The following is a 16,238-nucleotide window of genomic DNA, read 5'->3' as shown; positions in this document are numbered from 1 at the left end:
TTATAAGTACCCTTGTCCTTGTCATCAACCATATATTCATCCATCAGATATTTATTAATCACTTTCTATGGGGAAGATAAAATTTCAGTCCAAAATGGTGACTCAGACTTAATGCCTGGCCTCATGGAAATCCTTCTGGCTCTGGAAGCATATCGCATGGAGTCAAATCCCAGGTATCAGCCCCATGGCAGCATCAGCATCGTCAAGAGAACACTGCAATTCATCCCTCTCAAACCAAGGTTGTAATTTTCTGCTCTGCAGGAAGCTGGGGTCACTGCGTGACCTCAGTAACTTGAGGTTAAAAACCAATTAGTCATAATCCCACAACTATTTAACTGAGCTTAAAACAGTCTCTAGTCACTGAAAAATTCCAAATTCACCTATTCCCTCTACTCACTATTGAGCATCTGGCTTGAATTTTTGCCTCACATGACCACTAGGGGGCATTTAATCCCCAACTATATTCTTAAACACTGGTTCTGAGAATGGTGTTGGTATACCGTCCGTACCTGTGGGGAAGAGGCGCAGGTGGAAAGCCTGTGAGGCTCAAGTGAAATTTCAGCAGACTGGAACTGAAAATAGGACAAAGAGGGTAAATTCAAGCATCATTCTTAAAAAGTAGTGAGTTATTTATAAATCACTGCTCAAACCTAAATGTAGTCCATGAAACTAAGAAAGGAGATAAACCAAGTTTTACTTTGTGTGTACTATGCATCAGTCACTGAGCTAGAAATCTCCATCTTTGTCATCATATCTATCCATCACAAGTATCCTGAGACAGATTTTATTTCTGTCTTCATTTTATAAACGAGAAAACAGGCTCAGAGAGGTTATCATTTACTGATGTGTCACACATCTAGCAAGTAGTAAAGAATCTGATTCCAAATCAGGCTGGTTTGAATGCCCACTCACTTTTCTACTAAATGGCTCACTTGACTGTGATGCTCAAATGCCTCTACACTTGTTTCCCCAATTCCTATTGTCATAATTCTCCAAATCCTCGTATTACCCTGGGATGCGTGTGTGTTTAGGTGTATGTGCAAGCATGGGTTTAAGTATACTATGAATAAATGATCCTACAACTATGTAATTGTTTTCATACTTAATGACCTTTGTACAACTTGATGAAACAGGACTTAATTCTGGCTGGGTATAATTTATACAATCTACATGTTTTAGTCTCCTTTGTAGTGCCAACACTTTCTACTAGAGACAATTCACTGATACTGAATGAATTAACAAATAAAGAAACATGGCTCTTGGAAAGCAACAGTAGGGAACTTCTCTCACCTGGAAATTTCCTGGAGCCAGTGACTTAAGGTTGAGATTGTCTTTCAATAGAAAACTCCAAAGCAGAAGGAGTGGACCTGATTTCACAGGATTTGTTCAACCTGCTCCGTACACATCATCGAATCCCAAGGAGAACAGACCCTGACCTGTTCACAGAGCACCCTGGGACGCCCAGCCCAAAGCACAGTTACTGCAAGCTCCTAAGAAAAGGCTCAGGCGAGCCAGCACTGACTGCTCCAGCCCTCCTGAGGCTTGACCTCCAAGTCACTGATACATCTAACCGGGATAATTTGATTTGCAGTGTTTCAGAGTGGCAAGTCTGAAATCCTTAAAGGATATAGCAGGCTGGAAACTTAGGCTTGATTTCTATGTCCCACAAGGAATTCTTGAGGAAGCATTCCTTCTTCCCGGAGAAACCTCAGCTTTTGCTCTCAAGGCTTTCAACTCATTGGTTGAAGTCCACCCATATTAGGGAGGGTAATCTGCCTTTATTTAAAGTCGAGCGATTGTAGATGTTGATCACATCTATAAAACACCTTCACAACAACCACCTTACACTAGGGTTTGACCACACAGTTGGGTCCTCTAGCCCGGCCAGGTTGACACATACAATTTTACCATCACAAGGGGTTTCTTCAGGCTCTTCTTACCATCTTCTCCAAACAGAAGCACTTCTCATTCCAGTCTTAGACATGTGCATTCTTACCAGGACCCTGCCCAGACCTTTTGGGCTGAAGTCTCTTGGCTTCTGATTTCCGACTTGCCTCTGGATCCCCTTGGCTCCCTGTTCCTCACCCACAGCTCAGCCCACCCCGTCCTTATGTCCAACCCATCCTGTTCCCCCGGGCTTCTGCTTATTCTGGGCTATGGACTTTAGGTAGATGGAAAGTTCCATTTGAAGGAAGAGTGGAAAACTTTTTATGAAGAACTTGACATTTTAAATGAGTAGCATTCCTGCTTTATTCATCTTTACTAATTATACACTATTCAGTGGAACTTTAATATTACTATGTTATATAATTCTGTCAAAGGAGAAATAGTAAGATAACCCATAATCACACTACCCTAAAATAACCACGCTTAACATTTTAGTATACTTGTCTTTTCCCTGCATGTATAATTTTGCAGAGTTGTAATCACACCCAACATACAATTTTATTATGTTTTTCCATTTACCATTATATTATAAGCATTTTTAATGTTGCCACATAATCTTCATGTCTGTCATTGTTAATAGCTACATAATAGTTCACTGAATTGAAGTGCTTTATTTACTTAACTATCCTATTATCTTTCAACAATTTCCAATTTCTTCTTACAGTAAATATGCGTAGTGATTGTAGTGTTCTTTTTCAAACTTAGAATTCTTTCACATAGGCTTAAAATTGTTTGGCAAGAATACTGTGTATACATTTTTGTCTCTTGACATATATTTCCAAATGGATCTTTTTAAAGGTTGCATCAATTTACACTGCTGCCAGTGTAAATAAGGACAACTGTGTCTTCGTTCTCTTGAGAGTAGAGCTTTGACAGGTGGGGATAGGAGACCAGGAGGAAGACATTTCAACACCAAAGCCTGAGCCTTGCATTCTGTAAAGTACCCTGATCCTCACTGATACACCAGTTTTGTGTTGCTTTGTTTCTCACAGACTGAGCAGTTGATAACTCTGTGGGTCCTCTGTGTTTTTACCATTGTTGGAAATGCCATCATGCTGTTCTCTACACTGAGAAGGAAGAGGAAGTCGAGAATGACCTTTGTGGCTCAGCTGGCCATCACAGGTACATAACTGCAGTGTGTGCAGAATTCCAATGGCTCCTCACTTTCAATTATTTTATCAATAGAATTGGTGTATTATCAGTCCAAAATGCAACCGCAAATTTGGGAGAAATTTCTACAGGGATATAAAACTCAAATTTGAATTTTTCTTCCAGCAAATTTAACATATTTAAATATTTATAAGATTCCATTATAAAAATAACTCCTTATACAACAAACTTGAAAATATCATTATCAGTGCTACCAAAGCATTCTAAAGAGTTCTACTTTCCCTATACACAGCAGCCTCCATGGTTCACTAAGGTGATATTACCATATCATACCGTCTTATGAGCTTAAAGAATATATCCCAGAAAATAGAGTAAAGGGTAATTAGGATTATCGAGTAAATGCAAAATTCTTGGATGAGGGTATAATAACTTTCTTTCACCATATTTTTTCAATTACAGTGTTGTAACCAACATTCTACAAAACTATGTGTTCTTCTAGAGTGTAAGAATTTAGAGGTGGTAAGGATATCAGCTTAGAATTTAAAGTACTGTCAAGAATAATAATAAATGAACTGAAATTTCACCATCTATTGTCAAAAAGAAGAGTTGCATGTTCTAGTCAAATCCATAGTCTGCTGTGTTAACCTGGGCTTAATTTCTCACGAATGTTCTAGATAGTCTAGATAAATTAATTTGTTAATACCCTCTGGAAAAACTCAAGGGGTCAGATCAGGAGCATTTCAACTGAAGAATTCTTGGAGAGAGAAAGTTTGCCTAGAGTCTGAGATTAGGCTAACTTCTTACTTAAAGTGTTAAAATTTCCTTCATACACATTTCACCATGATCTCAGATCCCGTAGTAAGGGATTTGAGAATACATATCTGAGTCTTTAGTATGTATAAAAAGGTTACTCTGGTATCAGCTGAAGGATCCTATTCTTTCAGATTTACATAAATTTGATTTGAGTCCCCTATCCTATGCTTGGCCTCCCCAAGATTTATTCAAATTTTCTGGACTTTACATTTTTAGTCATCACTTCTGGTTCTTACTTGCTAACTCTGCTGAACCTTTGCTCTCTTTTACAGGCATCTCACCTTCCCTAGTCTTTTTTTTTTCTTTTTAAGCCATACTGACCCTAACAGGGCACTCAGCTCCCCTTTCTTTTATATTCTTTAAAATCATCCACAGAAACATAACTTTCTATGTTTAAAAGACTTTGTCAAATGTTTCTGGCAACAGAGGGAGATTGCATTATAGCAAAGCAAATATATTAAAATTGAATATTATATATTTTTGAAACTTTCAGCTACAACCAATTGTGTCTTTGACTCTCCAATGTTGTTTTATAGGATAACCAAATTTTTTCACATAAACATATTCTTGAATCATCAGATTCAATTGACATCATCAGTGACACACATATTTGGAAAATTAAATTCAGAGACATTAATTCTTGGCTCTTCTGATAGAGAAAAGTAAGAGTTAACAGTTATTACTGGGTAAGGCAATATTAATGCCCTTCATTAAATAATATTTTCCATCATGACTCACCTCCTAAGAGCAGCTTCCTACTTACAGGCCGGTATCCTTGAGTGATTCTTTAAGGAACATTTTGATTTCCATTTAGTAGGTGAATCAATTGGAGTCAGATTCATCTGCACATCTATAAAATCCAGATAATGGTGGCTTAAGTTTACAAGGATTTATTTTCACCTATGTAAAGAATTCTGGAGGTAGACGGTCCAGGGCTCATATTTTATTTTCTTATCACTGGGGTCTCAGGCTCCTGTATATATATTTTTACTCTATTAAAGGATTTTCATACTCAAGGTCACCTCATGGTATGGATGGCTCCTGGTTCAAGGTGGCTGCTAGAACTCCTGCCATAATCCCCAGATTCTAGTCTAACAAAAAGGACGAGAGGAGGAAGGAGAAGAGGGGCTCATGCCAGCTATGTGTCCTCTTAACTGGCATTCCTAGAACTCCCACCCATTAATTTTTGCTTGCATCTCATTTGTTATCTCTAACTGAAGAAAAGCTGGTAAATGTTTTTGTTTGTTCATTTTTAACCCATTGGCCAGAATAAAATCAAGCTTCTTTTCCTAAGGAAGAATGAGAGAACAGAGATAAGTAGCAGTCTCTGGCATAGCTTGTCTTCCATATTTCAGTTTCCATTGAGAACTGAGAAGTTTAGACAATGAATCTCTGTTTGACTACCCATTTGACTGCTTTGAAGGTGCTTCCTCCAGAGTGCCATGCTTTCTTCTTTAGACCTCATGTCTTGGAAGGCCAGCACTTCGCATGTTGTCCAAACACTGCAGTGACCCATTGGATGACTGCCCCATTAAGTAGATAAACTCCTATTGTTGACTATTCACATAACCTCCCCCCCCACCCAGTTTTTGGCTATTATTAGCAATTCTGCAATGAATATTCTCACAATTAAATCTTGTGAGCATTCTTTATTATTTATTTAAGAAAATTTATAGACATGAACTTACTGCATCAAAAGAAGACACTTCAAACTGGCCAATGTCCTGTTAGGTCACCCAAGATTAAAAGATGATGAAAAATGTCATGGGACAAATGCTCTAGAAACTACCAACACAGATCCACACTGAGTCTTGTTTAAAAAGGACCCTGAAAACAAAAGCCCTACTGGCTTGCAATAGTTATGAGGACACGGATTCTCTTTGTTCGCCTATAAATGTTCTATCTGTACCTATTCAAGGCTAATTTGCTTATTTTAAAAAGGAGCATTTTCTTCCACCCTAGCCAGTGTATCAGAGAAGAAGCCACACCTAATCTGGCCTTTCTTTCCCCCACAGTAATTATAGCAGCACTCGTATTTGTGAAAACAAAGAACACATCATTTACAAGACATTTGAAGAATTGTTTTATTTTGCATCTGTATATTTTAATTCACTTCCCTCTTCTCCATATTTCTTATCCCTTCAAAAAATCTTACCTAATTCTTCTCTATATCTTCCATTAGGAATTTTGACTGTAGGTTTAGTCTTGAGAACGGAAGGAAACCAGAAGTTCTTAAAGCTGCTATTTTGGCATATTCTGCCATTCTTAGCACTTCCATTTTAACAATCTATTGGATGAATTTAATGACTGTTTATATTTTATGAGCTAAAGTGCCAATTAAAATTTATTAGTCATTTATCATCTTCAAGACTGACTTGTCTGTTTTATTCAAATGCCATAAAGAAGGGGAGCTAATGAGAGTAACTCCCATTGAGTGTTCAACCAAGGAAAGACAGAAAATATATATTTTTTGGCACATATTCAAATAACATCCTTCTTCTGATGGGACCAAATCTTCTCACATTGGTGGAAATTAGCTTTGCCTCAAAGCACTTTCTGGAGAGCAATTTACTAATAAACGAAGGTATGTGCCACCCTCAAAGCCTTCCTGTTAATTATCTGACAGCAGAGAAAATTGAGAGGTTCAGGCAGGGAGGTGAGACCAGGAAGACTGAGGTATTCAAGGCCATCCATGGAGTTCACTACCACTTCCAATGCTAATTTCACTCACTTTTTCCCTGGGGTTTTGAGTTGCATACTCAGTTCATTTATTTATTTTAATTCTGCTCATTCGTTTTTTAAATATTTTTTCAGCTTTATTGAGATAAAGTTGACATAGACTATGTAAAAGCTTAATATGTACAAAGTAATGATATGCTGTATGTACCTATTGCAATAAATTCAGTTAGCATCCATCACCTCACATAGTTACAATCTGTGTTTGGCGGGGGAGGCGAGTATGTTAAGAACTTTTAAAATCTACTCTCTAAGCAACTTTCAAATATACAATACAGTATTGTTAATGATGGTCACCATGTTGTACATTACATCCCCAGAACTTATTCTTCTCATAACCAGAAATTTGTTCCCTTCGACCATCTTCACCCATTTCCCCCAATCCCCACCTCTGGTAACCACCAATTTGTCCTCTGTTTCTATGAGTTCTTTTTTTTTTTTTTTTCAGAGTCCACATATAGCATTTGTCTTTGACATTTCATAATGCCTTCAAGATTCATTTATGTTGTCACAAATGGGAGGATCTCTTTCTTTTTATGGTTGAATAATATTCCATCGTGTATGTGTACCATGTATTCTTTTTTTTATAAATTTATTTATTTTATTTATTTATTTTTGCCTGCATTGGGTCTTCGTTGCTGCGTGTGGGCTTTCTCTAGTTGCGGCGAGCGGGGGCTACTGTTTATTGCAGTGCGCAGGATTCTCACGGAGGTGGCTTCTCTTGTTGCGGAGTGGGGTCTCTAGGCGCGCGGGCTTCAGTAGCTGTGGCGCTCGGGTTTAGTTGCTCCGCGGCATGTGCGATCTTCCCAGACCAGGGCTCGAACCTGTGTTCCCTGAATTGGCAGACAGATTCTTAACCACTGCGCCACCAGAGAAGCCCTATACCATGTATTCTTTATCCATTAATCCACTGATGAAAACTTAGGTTGTTTCCATGTTTTGGTTATTGTATATAATGCTGTCATAAACATGGAGGTACAGATACTTTGAAGATAGAGATTTAATTTCCTTTGGATATATATACACAGGAGTGAAATTGCTGGATCATATGGGAGTTTTTAATTTCTTAAGGAAACTCCATACTGTTTTCCATAGTGGCTACACCAATTTACATTCCCACCAAAAATGTACAAAAGTCCCCTTTTCTCCACATCCTCACCAACACTTACCTCTTGTCTTTCTGATAATAGCCATTCTAACGTTTGTGGTGATAACTCTTTGTGGTTTTGATTTGTGTTTCCCTGGTGATTAGTGATGTTGAGTATCTTTTCTTGTACCTGTTGGCCATTTGAATATTTTCTTTGGAAAAATGTCTATTTATGTTCTGTGCCCATAATTTAAATGGATTATTTCTATTTTGGCTATTGAGTTGTATGAGTTTCTTATATATTTTGGATATTAACCCCTTATCAGATATATTGTTTGCAAATATTTTCTCCCATTCCATATGTTGCCTTTTCATTTTGTTGATCATTTCTTTTTTTATGTATAAGCATTTTAGTTTGACATATTCCTGCCTGGTTATTTTGCTTTTGTTACCTATGCTTTGGGTGTCATATCCATAAAATCATCGCCAAGAACAATATTGAGGAGTTTTTCCCTATGTATTCTTCTAGGAGTTTGATGGCTTCAAGATCTTACATTTTCCTTTAATCCACTTCAAATTAATCTTTGTGAGCAGTGTAAGATACGGGGTCCAGTTTCATTTTTTTGCATGTGAATATCCAGTTTTCCCAGCACACTTATTGAAGAAATTTTCTTTTATCCATTGAGTATTCTTGGCTCCCTACAGTCAACTATTAGTTGACTTTATATTCATGGGTTTATTTCTGGTCTCTCAATTCTGTTTCAATGGTCTATGTGTCTATATTTATGCCAGTACCATACTGTTTTGATTATTACAGCTTTGTAGTATATTTTGAAATCAGAATGTGTAATGCCTCCAGTTTTGTTCTTCTTTCTCAGAATTTCTTTGGGTATTTGAGGTCTTTTGTGGTTTGATATGAATTTTAGGAATTTTTTTCTATTTCTGTGGAAAAATGCCATTGAAATCTTGACAAGGATTGTATTGAATCTATAGATTGTTTTGGGTATTATGGACATTTTAACAACATTAAATTTTCCAATCCATGAACAGGGGGTATCTTTCCATTTATTTGTGTCTTCTTCAATTGCTTTAATCAGTATCTTACAATTTTCTGTGTGCAGATCTTTCACCTCCTTCATTAAATTTATTAATAAGTATTTTATTGTTTTGGATGCTATTGAAAATGGGATTGTTTCCTTTATTTCTTTTTCAGATAATTCTTAGTGCATCAAAATGCAGCTGACTTTTGTATGTTGATTTTATATCCTGCAACCCAAATCAGGCAAAAATACCAACTAAGCTCCCTAGCCAAATGGGGTCACCATCTGTGATCTTTGCTCTGGTGCATGTGTGAAGAGAAATGTCATCTGCCAAGATCTGAGCACTGGTTGTTATAAGCTCCACCCTTCTTCTCTGCTTGTTTCTGATCCACAGTGGTCAAGCCCTGCAGATTTTCCCAGTGATTCTTGTGAGCTGAGACCAGAGAGGGCTCCTGGGAAGCGTCCTGCAACACTGGGGGAAGTGGATGCGCACTTTGGGATATTTTTTCCCCACTGGAGAAATTGTAGGCCCAGTAGGGCCCTCTCAGTGTGGCCTTGTGCCTGCCTGGGGGAAGGATGATGCTGTCAGAGTGTAGTTCTTCCAATTACCCTTCTAACGTGGTCCTTCTTGGTCTCTGTGGTCCAGGGGGTTGTTTCACATCACCCCTGTGTTCTAGAGTTTTCACAATCATGTCTTGTCTATGGACACTTGCTAGTTGGTCTTCTTGTGAGGAGGACTAAAGTCAGGAATGATCTATGTTGCCATCTTGATGACATTACTTGTAATTCTTCCCTTTCATAATGAAAATGCTTAAGACTAAGGATTTTTTTCTGAATGCATAAATTTTATGAGATAATTCTTATTGTTTTTATTTTCCAAATATTTTAGTGTTGAATTTTTAATTTCCTCTTTCACTACTAAATAACTATTTAGTAGTTTTTGGTTATTCTTATCTTTAATTTCTAGGCAACTTTATTTTTCTTTAACATTTTGTAATTCACATTTAATTTTATTGCCTTGCAGTCAGAGAATATTTTTAGAAGGATTCCTGCTCTTTGGAATTTACTAAAAGTACCTTTGAGGTGTAACACGTAATTATTTATTTTGAAAAATATCTAACGTTTACTAAAAATTAGGACATAATAATTAAAATTGGGGAAATTAAAAAAAAAATCACCTAAATGAAAAAAAGCAATGGTTGTTTACTTTAGAGCTTACTATAGCAAGGAAGTCAGTCAGTATCATTTGTGTTGGCAGGACTCAAAGGTAGGCAGAGGACTGGGAAAGCTTTGTATCACACACAAAAAAAGGAAAGGCTGCAGGTGTGCCCTGATTGGAAACTGTTGGCGTGGGAAGCAGTAGGCAGACTAACCAGAAGCACAGCATCCTATGTGATTGGTTAGCATTGCATATTTGTCTTTCTCTGTTTGGTCCTAAGTTGGAAGCAGAGTCGGTTATTAATAAGGGAAGCTGTCAGTTATTAATCAAGTGCTTCCTATTTGGGGCAGATCACTAGAGCAGTTATTGTTTGGCTTTCTGGACTGGTTGCTACAGATAGGAGGCTAGCTTCCTGAGCTGGTTACTTCAGGTTGCAGTTCAGAGTTCCATTTTTATATACAGTCTGGTCATTGTCCATATGTATATTCAGTCTCTCAATATATTCTTTGTGCTTATCTTTCTGAATTTGCCCTTATTAATTACAGTCTTCAGATTTTCTCTATTTCCATATATGTACTTCTTACCTATTTGATATGTCATGAGTGACTAAAAGTGGTTAAAAAGTTTCACACTTTGTCTAATTTTCTCCCAGTATTTTTTATCAATATTTATTTTATAAATTTTAACATTTTGTTATTTGGCTCCTAAAGGCTCCTGACTAATATATCTTTAATATAGGTCTGAGTGCTTAATGTTACAAACACACACACACACACACACACACACACACACACAATCCTTCTAGTTTCATTTATTAGCTTGCTTAAATTTTATTTATGTGATATTAATATTAAATGAGTCTATTTAATTTTTATTGCATTTGTTTTCCAAGCACGGGACTAAGCATTTTAATAAAATCTCATTTAAAAAATATATTTATCTCATTTGTCTTCTGCTTTGTGACTATGCTTGCAATAATTATCAGCAAGTATTTCTATATTTGAATGTTTCAATGCTCACCAATAGTTGGCTTCCCCATTCTTGGTTCCTTTATTTTGATAGAGCTTCCAATTTTCTGGAGTACTTTGAGTGCTAATATTTTTCCTCATTCAGCCTGGATAGGATTCTCAAGCACCCGGCATCAATGAAAAAGACTTTCTCTTGCCTCCAAGACAATGGCAGTATAGATGAGGAAATCTTGAATTCACAACTCAGATCACCATAGATGTTGCTCCACGGACTTCTGGCACCCCATGTTACAGAGGAGTCTAAAGTCAGCCTGGAATTTCTTCCTTTATAGCTTACCAGATTTTTTCTTTTGTTTCCAGATTTTCTTTTCCTTTTTTTGCTGCGCTGAGCTGGGTATGGGATCTTAGTTCCCTTACCAGGGAACAAACCTGCACCCCCTGCAATGGAAGCTCAGAGTCTTAACCACTGGACCTCCAGGGAAGTCCCCTAATTTTTGTTTTTTTTGAGGATTCATACTTTTACCTGGTTATATCTATTTATTGATCCACTATATCAGTTCTGTTTTTTGCCAAGTAAGCTCTTTGGATCTCCAGATTAAAGTGATTTCTTAGCTCATTTTATTTATGTCTGAATATTGATTATCTTCCATTTATTCTTATCTTATGTTCAGGAGCACTAACTATTCATACGTCAGTAACTATGGTCCTTCTCTCTCACCATTTATATATCTTGGTCCTATTCTTCTAACTATTAAAACTTTTTCTAATTATTGATTTGATTTTGATTAGCAGTGTTAACTCTACCTTTTAATGTTTCTAAAGTATCTTAAAAGTTGCCTTTCCTTTGAGCAGTTTCAAAACATTCATTCCTTATATTATCCAGTACCTTTTTATTTCTGTCAACGTCTCAGTATTTCTCTTTTCACAACTTACCTAATGTCTTATTATCTCATCTTTCACCTTTTATGCCACAATGTCAAAGTTTTTCTTAAGTGTAAAAAGAACACAAAACACGCTGCTTAAGATTTAAGTATGTTTCCTGAACTAAAAGGGTTTTAAAGGATTTTTTTTTCTGACATTTGTGTATTCTTTTCTACTTAATATTACAAAATTTCTCTACCATATGACTCACTCATTCCACTAAAAGTTGCTTGATTGGCTAACATCTGAATAAATGTGCATGCTTTTCATTTAGATTACTCATACAGTGGCTATACAATACCATCATTGTTTCCCACTCTGAGAAGAGATGGTCTATGTTTGTAAAGAAAATCAGTTTCTCTTGAGCAGGAAAAGAAGGTATTGTCCTATCACTATGGGAATAATTTAACTAAAAGGAATGAACTCTTATCCCAGGAAAACTTTTTCTTCTTTAGAGAAATTGGGTTTCTTTATTGTTCCCTCCGTTTGCTCCACCATTATCACACTGTGTGACCTGGAAAGGGCACTTAACCTCACTAAGTGTTCGTTTTCTCATCTCTAAAATGAAGGAGTTATCTGGATGATATTAAGAGACCAGAAATGATCTGGGTCTAGTAGTCCTGTGCTTCTAATTAGAAATTTCCAGTTGTAGAAATTGAGGGGAATTTTTACATTTTCATATGTCTGCCAATTAAACAACTTTTGTTATAATGAGTACAGGTCACCTTTATGAATTAGCTCTGTTGCCTAAAAATGGTAATATCTGTCTCCTGGTCCACACAGAACGTGTCCAGTGGAATGTAGTAATAATAGTAATAATAATAAGATTGACTCACTCCTCTGCTGCTTGCTACCTCACTGGGCTTCCCAGATCAACACACTACAATTCCTTTTGTGGCTTATTCTTTCATTCCTTCCTCTAGTCATTTAACAAATACTATCAAGCACTTACTATGATGAGGCTTGGTTCTAGGTTACTAAGGACACAGTGGCGTACTTGGTTATTAGTTACAGTTGAAACAATAAAGCAAAAAGGGGGACAATTTTGCTTTTGTCATGCAAAGTTCAGTGACAGAATAAGCTCTGGGCTTGATTTGCTTAGCGATTCGGGAATGCCACCAAGGACCCTGTCTCTGACGTGGTAGAAGGCATCACTCTCAGCCTTGTTCCTCATCCTGGTTGTAGGATGCTGTATTCATTTGCTAGGGCTGCCATAACAATTACCACAGACTGGGTGGCTTAAACAACAGAAATTTTTTCTCACAGATCTGGAAGCTAGAGGTCCAGGATGACGATGTTGCCAAGTTTGGTTTCTTCTGAGGCCTCTCTCCTTGAAGTGGTGGCCATCTTCTTCTTTTGTCTTCTGTTCTGTTGACCTATAACAAATAGACTGCCAATTATTTCTCCAGAAAAAAAATAGGGTTTATTCAGGATCAGTAAAGAACTGCCATTCAGGGTGTGCAAGTATGGCAAGCCATGTGCAAGTCCTCTCACAGGAAGGAGAGGAGAACTCTTTTAAAGAGGGGAAAGGGAAGCTGGGAGGGCTATAGGAAACAAAGTGTCCACCGGAGGACTTGAGAGTTCAAACGATAATGGCTTTTCATTGGCTGAGTTGTGCTGACGTTTTCTCATTGGCTGAGCTCTTGCCAGGAGAGAAGAGAAAGTCTTTCTTCTTCCTGTTGGGCTCTGCTGTCTTCATAGGACAGGAGAGCTCCCCCTTCTGGCTTGCTGACTATTTTAATTGAGGTTGCTGTTTATCAATTTTGACACTTCACATGGTCTTTCTTTGAGTGTGTGAATGTCTGTGTCCTAGTCTCCTCTTCTTATAAGGACATTAGTCAGGTGGATTAAGTCCAACCCATATGACCTCATTTTACCTTAATTACCTTTGTAAAGGCCCTATCTCCAAATACTTTCATGTTCTGAAGTACTGGGAATTAGGACTTCAACAAATACATTTTGTCGGGGGGGGGGTGGTAGGGGGACACAAGTGAACCCATAATGGATGCTTACTAATGACTCCTGGGGAACTCTTGTCCACATGCACAGAGAAAGACTGTGATTTTTAGAAATTTTCTTAGAAATGTAGGAAGCCACCCTTCCCGGCAGTGCTTAGCAAACACGTACATGACCCTCACCAACCTAACTTGAGCTATATGCTCATATATGAACTAATCAGTGTGAACAAGATATGCAATTACTGATGAGCTCACATTGAAGTCAAATGCCCCACTCCTAGGGATTCAGCTTTCCCCAGAGCACACTGGCTGGGATGAGATATTTGAACTAAAAGTTGGGTTCTTACTAAAAGAAGAAGTAGATGTTGGAGAGATAACCTCATTACAAATGGTAGGGGGGGAAAGACAGAGTGCTTAATCCTCAGGAGCTTCTATTCAGGGGAGGGGTCGGGGGGAGATTTTTCTCAGGGCTTCAGGACTGGGGCAGCTGGGCAGTTAATGCCTGGAATCTAGAGCAGGACAGAATATATCTCTACCCAAGAGTTGGGAGCCTTCCAAATATCTTTGAAGATTAAAAACATTAAAACTCTGCCTGAGAAAAGTAAAATTTATGAAGTTATAAAGTTAGCTTATTCGATTCAACTCGGGAACTTACACAGATCAAATGAACTGCAATTGTGTTTGTCTCCTGATATTCAGATAGAAGGGTGATTGGTGAGCACAACCCTTCAGGATGTTTACAAATATCATCACTTTCAACTTTATACAGGCTTGTGAGATAAATATTCCCGTTTTCCAGATGAGGACAACAAGGCTCAGAGAGGGTAAGTGGCCTGGCAAAAGTTTTCGAGTGCCTTCTGCCCTGCCCCATAGCCCCTCTGCAGCGTGAGGACGCAAGAATGAGCAACCTGGAGTTGCAGGTGGTCCTTTTCCCCTAAAGGGGTTTGAGAGCCACCAGCACCTGTTCAAGGGGTCCTTGTGGTCACACCCTGAGGATCCTCCGAGTAGAGCAACTTAGTATACAGACAGGCACCACAACTCTGTCCTGTGCAACTCTGTCCTTGGCTCAGCAATTATTGGCTCAATTCTAGATGACCTCTGCCAAAAATTTTAACATTAAGAATTGTTGCCTGTTTCTAATTTTAATAATTAATGGAAGTTTTACAACTCTCAGTGACTTTTAACTCAGTTTTCTTTGGCTTACTGTTTCTTGGGCAGTAACAGTGTGATCACTGTTATACAAACAAAGGCTGGACATGATCTATGACCAACTTCTTCCTCCATGGTAATATCATTGCATGCTTCTGAATTCCCCAGCTTTTTGTACAATCGGGTCACTGTCTCAAAATTCGAGCAATCAACACTTGAGTTTAAAACGTGTCCTTGTAGCATACTTTTTAGGCTAATCCAATTCACGATGCTCTGACTTTTGTTGCCAACCGCTTACTTGACACGTCTAAAAATGCCCTTCTTCATGCACAGCTTTCCACACCTCAATTGCTGCCAGCACATCTTTATCGTTGCTTAGAACAAACAAGAAGTCATCCTAGACTCCTCTCTTTCTCTCACACCACACATGCAATTCATCAGAAAATCATCTGCCTTAAAAAAAATTCAACCACTTCTTGCCATCTCTATTGCTTCCACTCAGTTCTGAGCTTTCAGCATCTCCTGCATGGATTACTTCAATAGCCTCCTGATAGGTCTTCCTGTTTCTATAGTTGCCTCTTTATAGTCTATGCCAAGGGTGGCAAACTATAGTCCATAAGTCAAACTCTGTCAACTGCCTGTTTTTGTAAATAAAGTTTTATTACAACACAAATAGGCCCATTTGTCTACATACTGTCCATGGCTATTTATGTGCTACAATGGCACAGAAATGAACAGATTTGACAGAGATCATATGGCCCACAAAGCCTAAAATGTTTACTATCTGACCCTTTAAAGAGAAGGTTTTCTTCTCTTTAGGTCCCTGGAATACTCTCCACTTGGCAATCTGAAACGTCCTTTTGAAATAAAAATCAGATCAGGTGATGCCACTGCTCACATCCCTCCTATGACTCCCCAGTTTACCATGAGTAAAATCCAAAAAGCTTTACAAAGACCTTTTAAGGTTACATGATCTGACTTTTCCATTACCTCTCTGACTTCTTCTACTGCTATCTCCCTCATTCACTCTGCTCCAGCCCAAAGGACCCCTTGCTGTTCTTCCAACATGCCAGGCACAATCTTACCTCAGAACCTTTGCACATGCTGTATCTTCAGCTTAGAGAGCTCTTTCCCCAGATGTCTGCATGGCTCACTCTCTCGTGTTCCTCAAATCTTTGCTCAAATATCAGTTGCTTGTGGGTTTCTAATTAATACAACCCACCAGCCCTAGATCCCAGAATTCCTGAGACTTCCTTCACACTGTTCTATTTTTCCTTTTTTTTGCATAGCAATTGTTACATTCTACTATGCTATAATTTACTTATGCATTGAGTTTATTGTTTATTGTTT

The 16,238-nt window shown here is 38.0% G+C and overlaps 1 protein-coding gene across 1 annotated transcript in view; it reads left to right on the top strand.

The window, feature by feature from the left end:
• The window catches only part of NPSR1 (neuropeptide S receptor 1), a gene marked incomplete at both ends in the record, with an annotated part of 161,689 nt that overhangs the window by 44,205 nt on the left and 101,246 nt on the right, over positions 1 to 16,238 (top strand). Inside the window, 1 exon segment of the mRNA XM_082661700.1 lies at positions 2,940 to 3,069. Coding sequence (XP_082517826.1) covers positions 2,940 to 3,069 — 130 coding nt within the window.

This window comes from Grampus griseus (assembly GCF_964374135.1).
Source record: "Grampus griseus genome assembly, chromosome: 9".
Classification (NCBI taxonomy): Eukaryota; Metazoa; Chordata; class Mammalia; order Artiodactyla; family Delphinidae; genus Grampus; species Grampus griseus.
This window is presented reverse-complemented; position numbering and strand designations above follow the sequence as displayed.